Raw genomic sequence first — 13,282 nt, forward strand, 5'->3', positions numbered from 1 at the left:
TGCCCTTAGTTGTGTGTGATTCTGTGAAATGTGAACAGGGTTTTAGGTTTCTGTGGAGAATAAATAAAAGACTTTATTCATACTTTTGGAATTATTCACTCATTAAAATGTGGCATTTGTTAATTTTCCTTGCTTCTTGAAAATGAAGAACGATAATAAAAATAATGTAAGAATGGGGGCTAAGAGCATCTTTCTATTACGAAGTCATTCACTGTGCCTGGGATGCTTTGCTTGGAGGAAACTGCAGTCCTTATGAGTCCTTATGGGAACAAAAACATCCCAGGAACTTCACAGGTGCATAAAGAGCAAGTCACTGTGACTCAGACTCTATAAATTTGACTACAATAGGCACAGTCCTTAATAATGGCTGTCTCAGCAGTCCCGGTGTGGCACTGACGACCCAGAGGATCCTGGAGAGATGCTGGTCTTCAGTTATGTAGGGATCCTGAAGAAGAAGATGTCTCTAACACCAGTGAAGGGAGGGATGCCTCAGCCACAGGCTAGGTAGATTGCCTGTGAGGTAGGACAACCAGGCAGCAAGCAAAGCTTCCTTCGTTCACACCCTTTTGTCAGGACGGCCAGCGGAAGGTGCTGTCCAGGTTTAGACTGAGTCTTTCTGCTTCAAATAATCTGATTAAAAAAATCCCAGCTGCTTGAGTTTAGTTGATTCTGGATGTTGTCAAGATGCCAATCACATCTCTTCACTAGGTTCCTAGAGAGGTTTTGATCGCTCTTTTTCCCTCTGTGTGGGAGCGACTTCCTGTTTTGACTTTTCTAGAGTGTGTGTTTTGGAGTCAATGTGAAGTCTCATCCCTAGAATCGTGATGCAGCTAGTGAAGTTTCAAGTTCTCAGACTGGTGTCTGATTTCACAGGCTGGTGTTCATCCATGACTTGGCAGAGGCTCAGACTCTCTACTGGTTGGTGTACTTGTGCAGTATTAGTGTCCTTGGGCCAAGAAAGCAGGTGTCTTTTAATGATGGTGTAAAAAAGTTTATCATCTATGTCTGGAAGCCTGAAATCCAAAATGATGATGATGCTGGGTTGGTTTCTTGCAGAGCTCTAGGACAGAAACCTTCCTTGATTCTGCCCAACTCTGATTCTCTGCGAAACCCAGTCCTCTGCTGGTGACAACTTTGTCACTGCAGTGTCTGCATCTGACTTTGCGTGGCCTCTTTGTGTATGTGTGCTTCTCTTTCTATGAGAACGTCAGCCATTGGGTGCAGAGAAAACCGTCAGAAAGAATGACTTACTCTTAAGCCTTCATTAATGCTCTCTCTGAGATCTAAACAGTGCCTGAACAGTCACCCAGAAGTTCTGAATGATTCTGAACTCCAGTGAGTCCAGGGAAACATTCCATGCCTGTCCAGTTTTCATGCCCCAGCTCCGGTTTCCACCAGGCTTTCTTGTTTGGTCTGTGCCTAGGTGAAGATGCATGTAGACTGGGATTCATGAAACAGGTGGAGTCCACTCTGACCCAGGTTGCTTCCTGAAGCCGTAGGCTGTGTAGCGAGCTGTGGAAGGCTGCTGTGACAGCCTCATTGCCAGTGGCTTCCCATTAAGGTCTGGCCTATTGCTTTCACTAATTAAGGCTCTAGTCTTTGGGAACCTCTGACCTTCCAGGCGAGCTGCTTGGAGGTAGCTGCTTATTAGTGGAAATACCATAGGCCAAGGGGTTGTCATCTTCTGCACCAAAGTATGTCAGCTCTATGGACTGGAAGCTTCTGGGTGTTTGCCATTCTCTGCCCACTCAGTGCACCGGTGAGAAGGCAGCAGGTGTGGGAGAGAAGCCCCAGGCGGAAGCCTGCAGGTCCTCCCTGCCGTCTTAGGAAATTGGATTTTTACATGAATTAAACGCTGCCCACTTTAAATTGTCAGTCTATTTCCAAAGACATATTTTTAAGGAAAGAGGATTTGATGCCCTTACTTCACAATCCAGTGCATTATTCCTCTGTGGCTGAATTATAGATTCCTGAAGGAGGAGACCTCTATATGCACAAGAGTCTCTATCTCTGTGTCTATCGTCTATTTATCCGTCCATCCATACTTGGTATTTGCCCTTCCTTTAGTACCTCAGTGGTACCTGTCATCAGTGAACAGCAAACATCTCGGCTTTGCAAACACTAGGACACTCTAATATCACATAGTATGACATGGATAGGCTGGGGACCTCTCATCCTTGTCATCCCCAAGTTCATCAGTGAAGGATGGGGACAAGGTCTCAAACTCTATGTTCTCTGGCCTGCATTCCTCTGACTACTCCATGAAGAAGCCACCAAGTCAGGGGTGGGAAAAGTCACAGTATATAAAATTATGTGTGTGTGTGTGTGTGTGTGTGTGTATATATATATATATATATATATATATATATATATATATATATATGGTGCCATCCATTTTGTTTTCTTTGGGACAGGGTTGCTCACTACCCTGAACTTCAACAAGAGGCTAAGCCCTAGGATGCACCTGTCTCTGCCTCCCCAGTGCTGAGATTTTAAGCATGTATCCCCAGCCTTGGCTTTTGTTAGGAAACAGTCTCTGGGGATCTGGTTTGGGTTCACCTGCTCACAGGGAAGCATTTGACCAACTGAGCTTGGCAGCACAGTGATGTCCAGCACATGCTACATCCCGATTTCACCCCCTGTACTGAAAAAAAGTTATTAGATAGAAAGTATGTTCTGTAGCATATTGTAGTGTTTGAACAGGACACTGATTTATAAGACACCAGCATGAAGCCAGCCGCTCTCAGGAACGTGTGTTTTTGACTTGCAGACACCTTTCAGTTTATCTCCAAACGACACCATGGCTTCCCCTTCAGCCTCACCTTCTTTTTGAACGGGATTCAAGTGAACAGGCTCAGCTCCTGCTGCGAGTTCAAGCACCGTAGGAGCTCGAGGCTCGGAGGCAAGAGAGGCTACTTCGGGATTGTGAATGTGGAGAAGGCATCTCCTTGCTACAGGTATGGGAGGCAGCACATGCCCTTTGCTAGAGTGACCGCTTCGCCATGTTTCCTTCATTGATTCTTTTTTTCTGTACAGTTAGTTCTTAAGGAAAATGAGTCAGTATATACAGTCTCAAAAACCCAAGTCAAAGATTGTCAACTACTGCCATGAATGTTTGATTTTAAAATTATAAGACATAAACCAAATTTACAGATGTATTATATAGAGAAGAGACAGGCTGGTGGCATTTTAGATTCTGTCTTGCTTGTCACCTCTCTTTTACCTCACACTGCCTTGAATTCCACGTGTGTATGGAGAGGGACCATTTTTTCATGTCTTTCTTGTAATTCTTGCTTATTCTTGGTTAGCCTGAGGCTAACCCCCACGCCCATGTGGTATGCCATCATCTGTCTCTGCGTGTGGATACTCCAGGCTATGCCTACTGGAAACATGCCCACACTCCTAGATTACCCAATTTTGTCTCCTTGTCCTGGTTTCAATATTAAGTGTAATGACTGCTATTTTTATCAACTTCCAAGCAGGGCAGCCTGTCTGAGTCTGGACTCATACTTGGAGGCTTCTTTGCTTTTTCTTCAAAAATAGTCATGTGAAGAATTGACTAAATATCAAGCTAGAACACAAAATATTCATGAAACCATTTCCCCGAGGGAAATAACATACTAATAATCTGATAGAGGTCTAATAAAGATAAGCATGAAGAAAAAAAATGAGGCAGGGGATTTAAAGAGTGACCAGGACCAGGTTGAGGGGGAGTGCCGTTTAATGTAACATAATCAAGAAAAAATCCTATGACTTCCTTAGGCAGAAACCAGAAAGATCTCTTCCTCCAAATAGCTTTTCAGTTAGAAGACCTATGGGGAGGGCAGAGGAAACAGTATTATTATTGGTGTTCAACTTGTGTGATCAGAGCAAAGTAATGGATGGAATAATGTTAGAAGAGGTTAGAGAGGCAGCAGGGATGAGTCCTGAGAAATCTGGAAGTCATTCCCAGGTCTTTGACTTTGACTCTCAAGTTGGAGAGTCTCTAAAGTAGGTGTTGAGCAATGCTCTGTGATGATTCAGTGACAGCTTCTAAGAGAACACTTGAAAAGATTGAGAAGAAGAGTCAAAGTCGCTTTGGTCTGGAGAGTAGGGAATGGCAGGAAGAAATGAAGGGATTTGGTCTGCTGTGTGCTTTGATGGTAGAGTTTATCAGGCTTACTCATGGGTGGATCCAGGCATAAATCTGAAGAGCAGAGTCAAAGATGACTCAAACATTTTTGTTCTAGGGCCTGAAGAGACGGCCCAGTGGCTAAGAATGCTTGCTGTGCAAGCGTGACCACTCGAGTTCAGATCCCCAGCACCTACACAAAATCCAAGCGTGGACACGTGTCTGTAATCCCAGCGTTAGGGTCAGAGACAAGAGTCTGATGGTCAGCTAGTCTCCAAAACAGGCAGTCTGTAGTTCAGCGAGAGACCTTGTCTCAAGAAGGATAGAGTGGACACCTGAAATTCTGCTCTGTTCACACAGCCCATGCTCACTTGGTGCTGTACCCACTTCTCACACCGAAACCAAAAAATGAACACAAAAGTAAAGAAATCAGGTTACTTGAGCAACAGGAAATATGTGCATTTAGTGTGTATTTAAGATCAGCTGTGGAAGATGCAGTTGGAGAGGTGGAAGAAAGGGTTTTTTTTTTTTTTTTACACATGCAGTTTTAATCTTCTGTGAGCTAATGCAAGTGGAAGTATTGATGATGAGTAGCCAGTTGGGTACTGAACCTCAGGTGAGGTGAGATGTCCAGATTCGAGAATAGTTTTATAGTGGTGGCAGTAAAGCCATGGGATGGGATGGACTCTCTTAAGACCACGAGGACTCCTGACAAGTGACCTTTGCACCAGGGAGAAGGGACTGTAGAACAGGAAAGTCAGTTTCTGAAAGTGAATGCTGAGGGAGAATTATCTTGGAAATAAAGTGGTTGAAGAATAAGGCAGTGGCTAATGGAGCCAAATGTGTGGCTAGGTCACACACTGGTACAATGAAGACGGTGTGCCAACCTTTCACACTGCTGTGAACGAATGTCTGCCGAGAGCTGCAGAAGGAGGCTTGTAGTTTGGCCCACGCGGTGAGGGTGAAGGCCACTCTGGTCAAGGAAGCACAGCGATGGGAATGTGCAGAGGGACCCACAGTCAGGAAGCAGAGAGATGAACTACGGGACAGAATCGGACCCCAGCCTGTGGGATGGTACTGCCTAGTTTCAAGTCTTACCCCCTCAGTTAATTCTCTCTAGAAAAGTCCTCACACACACACAAAGGTGAGTCTCACTGATACCACAGACGCTTCTTCATCCTCTCAGGTTGACCATCTGAATTACTCATCTCAACAGGAGCCTGACCATCAACTTGGTGATGCTTATTAGTGACCTTGAGACAAGTTATCCAGGCAAGGTAGCAGGGATTGGAGCTTGATCACAGTGGCCTCATAGAGTAATGAGGGAAATAATGTTACAGAAAATGTTTTGTGGGGAATTTCCCTCTAAAAAAACAGTAGTTGTATGGTCCCAGGATTGTATAGGGTCTGAAAGGTCTTTCAGTTTTCAGGATGGGATATTAAAGGCATGGATTTATATTACTAGATAGTACTGATGCATGGAAAAATCCCAAAGATACACAAGAGGGAAATTGGTAGAGTTCAACCCTTTGGTAGACTTGAGAAACCAGGATTGAGGGTTCCGGTAGAATTTTCAGTCTTGATAAAAGGAGAGATGGCTGTGCAGTGGGTGTTAGATGGTGGGTATGCTGGCCCCAGCTAGGAAGCTCTGTCCATTCTTGCCATTTTATAGAATAAGAAATACTTTTCTTGTTGGATGGTGGTAGCTTACCCAGCACTCAGGAGGCGGAGGTAGGTAGATCTCTGTGAGTTCGAGGCCAGCCCAGTCTACATAGTGAGTTACAGGACATCCAGGGCTGTTACACAAAGAAACCCTATCTCGAAAAAGCAAAAAAGAAATACTTTTCTCACCTGAGGTTGAGGAGGGGTTGGAGGTTTTAGGGAAGAGAATAGGTGTCAGAAAAAAAGTCTAGGGACTAGTAGTGTGAAAGGTCCAGTGCAGGGGTGTCCAGCCGGGCTTTGCACCCACTGCGTTCTGTTTTCAGTTCAGATGCCCTATCTGTGTGCAAATCATTTCAGAGATTTCCACTGAACTCAGTGGAAAATGAATGAGTTTATACTCAGTCATCTGTGTCAAGACAGGGTGTTCGCATGAGAAATATCCCGTTAGGCTCCTGTGTTTGAAAGCATAGAGTTAGTGCTTCTGTGTGGGAAGGAATTTGAACCTTCAGGGAAAGGAGGCTTCCTGGAGGAAGTATGACACAGGGGAGGGCATTGAGCTTTTACATCCTGGCTCACTTCCTGTTCTCCCTGTGTGTTTCCTGCATGTGGATGAAATGGGAGGTCTCTGCTTTCTGACTGGTAGTCCTTCCTTACCATGGTGAACTCTATTCCTCTGCAATTGTAAGCTAAATCCACCTTCAACCCCTGTGTTGACTCTCACGGGGAGTTTCTATCTCAGCAGCAGAAAAGTAACCAATGCCCAGAACAGTCTCCTTGAGCTGTGTAATCGGGAACTGAAATATTGAGCCCTCTGCAGCTTCTTTGGAGGACAAGAAACCAGCAACATGTGACCGCTGACATCCACTCTCCTACGCAGGGCTTTCTAGCTCCTCTGCAAGTCTGTGTTTTAACATGTGGCCGGTCTATTTATTCTCTTGCTCTTTCCAAGACTTTAAAAATAGTTACAAGATTAAAGATTGAGGCCTTTCACCTTCAAGTGATTTACTTACAGTTCTTAGAGAATAGTTACATTTTTTATTAGCTCCCAAACCGCTTCCTTCAGAAACATCAATGAATGCTTGAAGTAGTCTTCTTTGCTGTCTCCCCGTCACAGGTGAGGCAAAGGTCCTCTGATAGTGATAGAAGTGGGCAGGGATGGGTGGACAAGTCTAGAGTCCTGTTTACTTGACTTCTCCACTGGAGATAACTTCAAATATTCCAGTGATTTATTTGAGCTTCAGTAATCAGAATCAACACTGAATTACACTCAGAAACTAAAGAGGTAGTCAGTGATGGGGGAGCCAGATGTTACTCACTTGGTCCAATTCCCTTTGGCAGATGGGCTATAAAGAGTCTGAGCTTGAAACAGGGAGGTTTCAAAGCCTTTACACAGCCACAGCACACATTCAAAGTAACGTGAATTACAGGCTTCAGGCCCTGGGTTTGCTGATGCCACTGATCAAGGAAGAAATGTTTGCACAGAAGGTGAGGCTAATAAGGACATCCTGTGAAGATATGTAGCATCTTTATCCCGGGGAAAGCCACGCACTAAACACATCATAGTGATGGGAAAAGCCCTTATCATGCTTAATTTGGATGAGACACTTGGTTCTCATGCCCTCGAGTCTGACAGCCTGATCTTTAGGTGGAGTGTAAGCACTCTGAGCTTTATCACACAGAGAGATGCTGCAATGTTTGGTGGTAGAACTCAGCTCTTACTTTTTGGGGGAAATTGATTAAGAGCAGTTTCCATGCTACTTAAAGACTGAAGATGTCTGAAAATTCAGTAAAATCTTCAGTTTAAGAAATTGCACTTGGGCTTGGAGATACTTCTGTGGCTGCCCAAGTATGAAGACCTCAGTTTTGTACTGAAGGTATACCAAGCTGGATGAGGCTACGTACTCTTTATTTCTCTACAGTGAGATGGAAGTTACAGACAGTTAGTTCCCCAGGAGATCTTGGGGAGCTAACCTGGTATACAGAGGCTCAGCAGGTGCCAAACCAGATGGAAGGCACAGAGCAACACCTGAGGTTTTCTCTCCACACTTATACACACAGACAGGGCCATACGCACATCATATGCACATGATAAGTAAGAAATTGTCCTTGGATTTGGATGAGGTCGAGGCAGTTTCCAGATTTCATCATCGTTTCCATTGATTGGACTGGACTGTGCTCTGATCCCTTCTCACCTGTCCACGAGTGATGCAGTCCTGAGGATGTGTGGCATGTGAGAGGCACACTTGCGGTTTTGAGAGGGATGATTGTGCAGATGAGTGACCACAGGAATGTCTGTGCGTTATCTAAGGTTATCTACAGGCTTTGGAGGACATTTCTCTAGACAACACCTTCCCAGTGAGAATGTGTGAGTAAGTTCTCTGGTGCACCTAGCAGAGAGGCATTTGTCTGTCACTAATCGTCATAGGGCCACGTGTAGTAACAGAACTCTGTAAAGTAGTGGAGTGGAGTCAGGTGGAGCAGCCACAGGACTCCATCACTAACTTACTAAATGATTTTGAGGAAGCCATGGGACTTTCCAGCCTCATTTTCTCCATTTGTACAGTGGTGATAAGTCAAAATTTATTGTAATGTGGGGTATTGAATCCCCTAAAATACCCAAAATACCGGGTGCAGTGCTAGAGAAGTGACTCAGTGGTGGGTAAAAGCACTGGCTGCTCTTGCAGAGGGCCTGGGTTCTGTTCCCAGCACCCACATCAGGAAGCTCATAACTGCCTGTAACTCCATCCAGGGAATCCGATACTTTCTTCTATGCTCTGTGGACACCTGCACCCCTGTGGTACATGTACATACATTTAAGCCACACACGTACACACAAGTAACAAAAGAAGTCTTTAAAAATGTATCTTAAATGCACAACAAAGAGCTTGGTCCAGGGGGATTTCTGTGACCTGTTGCCATCATAATCATTTTTGTTGATGTGTTACCAGTATTAGGAATTGTATGCTGACGACATCTTGAGAGATGGAAAAGATACATGCATATGTGACAATGTGCTCACACTACTGTGATATAACAGCTTAAAATCTTCACCATACATCTTCAAGACGTCTAGGTGGCTCACCAATTTTGACTTGCAATGACTTCTACATATTGATTCCATTTTTGAAGAACAAAAGTTTACCACCAGTGAATCTACAGAAGATTGCAGAGAAGGGCTTTAAAAGGCATTTTTAAAACCAATCATGGAAATTCTGTTGAAACAAATGCACAGACTCCCACATTACATAAAGGGAACAACAACAGTAGACTGATTTTGTTTCTTAAAAACTAATCACAGGTTTTGAATTGACTGTAAATGCAAGTCGTTAATATGTTCTTAGAATAATAAATTTCAAAGACAATAATATCTTTTTTTCTGATTATTTATATAAGTGTTTAAAAGCTTCATCTTATTTATGTGTACATGCATGTGTATATGTGAGTGTATGGCACATGAGTGTAGGTGCCTTCAGGGGTCAGAAGAGGGATTGGATTCCTTGGGGTTAGAGTTAGAGATGGTTATGAGGCACCCAACACATTTTCTGGGAACCAAACTCGTGTTTTCTAGTCCTTCTAGTTTCTCCTGAGAACAGGAGGAACTCTGCACTGCTGAGCCCTCTCTCCATCCCCTTGATTATATAATACCTAAGGACAGATGGTCTATTTGTCTCTCATCTATCTGTCTGTCTGTCTGTCTATCACCTATCTACCATCTGTATATTATCTATCTATATACTGAATCACTACCTATGTAGCTATCTACTTACATATAAAATACTATATATGTAAATCTATAAAATGTGCTCAGAGGCTTTAAGATATGATTTTTGTAAACATTTGACACTATAGTTCTTGGTTGATGAGAGTTTTAAAATTTCTTGTTATTGACCTTAAAATTAATAATTTATGTTCATATATAAGATTATATTCTATATTATATTTATATTTATATTAGTTTTCATATTAAAAGATTATGACTTATTTTAAACCAGTGTATAAGTACACAAGTAGACTATTTCTCATATTTTTTATTAGAATATTATACACATGAGTTATAAAGTGTGTGACTCTGATAACCTACTATAAATTAATAAAGCCTTCATGCTGATATTTCTCACAGGTGTATTATTGCCATGGGCCTTGACAGAAAACCATCTCCAACAAAACCTAGGAAGGAAAAGACTGTTGAGAAGAAGGAGGAACCACTGAAGAAGAGTCAGGGGAAACTGAGGAAGGACCGAGATAATACACCATCGAGAAGGAACAAGATGGAGGGGAAAGAAACCTTGGTCTCAACCACTTTTTCAGCGGAGGAAATAAAGCCAGGCGTCAGAGAAGTGAGAACAGCTATAGAGGAAATGGAATGGAAGGGCGAGTCAGGACAAGATGTTTGGGAAGAGGACCAGGAAAACGCTTTTAAATACGGTAACCAAGAACAGACTTCCCTTGTTGTTGCTGATGCCTTAAGTTTGAGCATCATTCAAGACCTTCAGAGTGATCTGTGGACTGTTGCTTAGCTCTAATCTGTAGGCAGACATGCCATGCTTCTTTTACTCTTTCTTGTAGAGTTCCAAGTTCTTTTTCCGAGAGGAGGTTTCCTGGCCTAGCAATGTTGATGTACTTTCTGTGTGTATGAGGACATAAAGAAGTTTCTGTCCTGCTAGCCAGAGTCAGAATTCATTCCTGTAAAGACCATTTGACCAAACAGAATTTTGTCTATTTATTTAGTTTTTGACTGTGATTGTAGGAGTAACATTCACTATCCACTTCAGGGTTGATAAGTACAATATATAAGCATTTGGTCCTAGGACATTATACACTAACAGCAGCTTGTATTCATTTCAAAGTCCTAGAGACCGTCAGTCTTGTGTTTTCCTCTCACCTCTCCATCTCCCTCTGCCTCTTCCTCTCCCCCTCTTTCCCTCTCTCTTCTTCTCCTTCCTCTTTCCTTCTCTTTCCTCCTCCCTTACTTCTCTCTATCATTCTCCCTCCGCAAAAATATGTAAACATGCAAACACGCTCAGACACACACACACACACACACACACACCCCTGCACAGTGGAAGTAGCAATGATAACACTGCCAGGCTCAGAGCAGTGTGCCGGGCACTTCCTCTCTCTCTCCATTGTTCCTCTCTGTCTCCACTTACAGCTGGGAAGATGGGTCTCACTCACGCACAGACACCATACCTGAATCAGATCCATACCTGTGTGGATCTACTCTCAAATTATTAAGTCATTCTCTCTGTACCAATGGTCTCAGGTACTGCGTGGCTGCCTGTGATAATCCTAAGGAATCAGGAAGGGTGAACTGAGTGTTTCTCCTTACACACAGAACACAAAGGCTATCTTAGAGCAACAGTGGCCACAGGTCAGGGTTTGCTGTGGAAGGTCTGGCCTCTTAGAATCTCCTTTTTTATGTTGCTGCACAAGGATTTCAGAAATCCTGGTGGGGGGCACAAACCAGAGTGTGGAGCCTCGTGTTGATGATGGAGATAACGGGGCTACTTTAGCTGGGATTTCACTCGCAACGCTGGCACCCTGTTCACTTCTTTCTACAATCCTTCCCACTTCTTACTCTTCCCTGGACTGGGGGATTTGAAGATATCAGAGGTCACGGCAGTGGTTACAGAGAGCTTCTTCCCAGTGATTCCTCTCATAAGATAGAGGTTTGAAGAGGCTGGGCTGAGGCCTCTTTCCATTATTTTCCTCTTTTACAAACATGGCTGTGTTAGGACCATGCCCTTTGGCCTGAGTTCTGTCTTCTGTGTTGGTGAGTTAATGGGTTTTAATTGCCAATTCCATGAGGACCCAGAGAGAACTAGAGTTATGTCACAGCTCTCTGCTCGGCTGTGGCTCATCATGGAGCTGGAGCCAGGTTAGGAGAGACTGTGCCACACCTGATCACCTGGTGCTCCTCCCCCTAAGTGGGGATTCAAGATAACACTCCAGCTGAGTGTTCTAGAAGAACTTGGGAGGAGGGCAGAAGCTGGTAGAAGAAGGGTGTCCCAGCTCACACCACCGTTGCAGCACACACCACCGTTGCAGCACACACCACCGTCCCAGCACACACCACTGTTCCAGCTCACACCACCATCCCAGCACACACCACCGTCCCAGCTCACACCACCGTCCCAGCACACACCACCGTCCCAGCACACACCACCGTCCCAGCACACACCACCGTCCCAGCACACACCACCGTCCCAGCACACACCACCATTCCAGCACACACCACCGTCCCAGCACACATCACCATTCCAGCACATACCATCGTTCCAGCTCACACCACTGTTCCAGCTCACACCACCGTTCCAGCTCACACCACCGTTCCAGCTCACACCACTGTTCCAGCACACACCACCGTCCCAGCACACACCACTGTCCCAGCACACACCACTGTCCCAGCACACATCACCGTTGCAGCACACACCACTGTCCCAGCACACACCACCGTCCCAGCACACACCACTGTTCCAGCACACACCACTGTCCCAGCACACACCACTGTCCCAGCACACACCACTGTTCCAGCACACACCACTATCCCAGCACACACCACTGTCCCAGCACACACCACTGTCCCAGCACACACCACTGTTCCAGCACACACCACTATCCCAGCACACACCACTATCCCAGCACACACCACTGTCCCAGCACACACCACTGTTCCAGCACACACCACTGTCCCAGCACACCACTGTTCCAGCACACACCACCAGCTCATTCCTAGTTAAGGCAGCAGTGGGTGACACAAGGGTGGCCTGACTTGTGCTCTTATGAAAACGGAGGGCTGGAGGCTGATAGAGGGTTGAGCTTTCCTAGGGTGATGGAAGCTGTAGCTCAGAGCTAAGGCAAGGTTCAATTGTAAGTTTTGTGGGAAAACACAGAAGTCTGTCAAAAACAGGATGCAGGGCTGTTTCTGTTTTCCCTGAATGTTCCTTCTGTTTTCTGCCCATTTTAAAGTATGCTGTAACTGCCCTGACTGTGGCCACTAGACTGCTCTGATCTAAACTGGGTGCCTCCAATAATGTGTGCTGCTCCCACATGACAGCACTTTCATGTGGTCTGTCCTGTTCAATACCAGTCCCTCCACTATACAGTGACAACTACCATTACTACTGATCCACACTCTTTCTAATGACCTATGAACCCATGGGCTGAGCTGAGTATCACCGCTTCTAAGAGCACCACAGCTTTGTGCTAAGAATGACGTGAATGAAGACATTGAAGCTTAAAGACGTTAAATTGCCTCAGGTCACATGACTAAGAAATGTCCTATCTGGGTATAGGACACATGACTGCCTGATGTGCAGAACCTCATATTTCACTACTATTTTTTTTTTTTTTTTACTATGGATGGAATTACTATAATACACTCATGTTCTGTCTGGCTCCTGCTTATCTTGTGACTGGCAGCAAATATCTACAAAATAATAAATGTGTGGAACTGGGGAGATGGTTCAGTGGGTAAGGGAACTTGCTACTTAAGCATGAGGACCTGAG

At 44.6% G+C, this 13,282-nt stretch overlaps 1 protein-coding gene across 6 annotated transcripts in view; it reads left to right on the forward strand.

The window, feature by feature from the left end:
- Erich3 (glutamate rich 3) overlaps positions 1 to 13,282 on the forward strand; it is a 110,984-nt gene that overhangs the window by 62,188 nt on the left and 35,514 nt on the right. For all 6 annotated transcript variants that reach the window (XM_042280185.2, XM_042280184.2, XM_076575280.1 and 3 more), the window contains 2 exons: positions 2,771 to 2,957; positions 9,894 to 10,198. In XM_042280185.2, coding sequence (XP_042136119.1) covers positions 2,771 to 2,957; positions 9,894 to 10,198 — 492 coding nt within the window. The remainder of the gene's footprint in view (positions 1 to 2,770; positions 2,958 to 9,893; positions 10,199 to 13,282) is intronic.

Source organism: Peromyscus maniculatus, chromosome 6 (genome assembly GCF_049852395.1).
Source record: "Peromyscus maniculatus bairdii isolate BWxNUB_F1_BW_parent chromosome 6, HU_Pman_BW_mat_3.1, whole genome shotgun sequence".
Classification (NCBI taxonomy): Eukaryota; Metazoa; Chordata; class Mammalia; order Rodentia; family Cricetidae; genus Peromyscus; species Peromyscus maniculatus.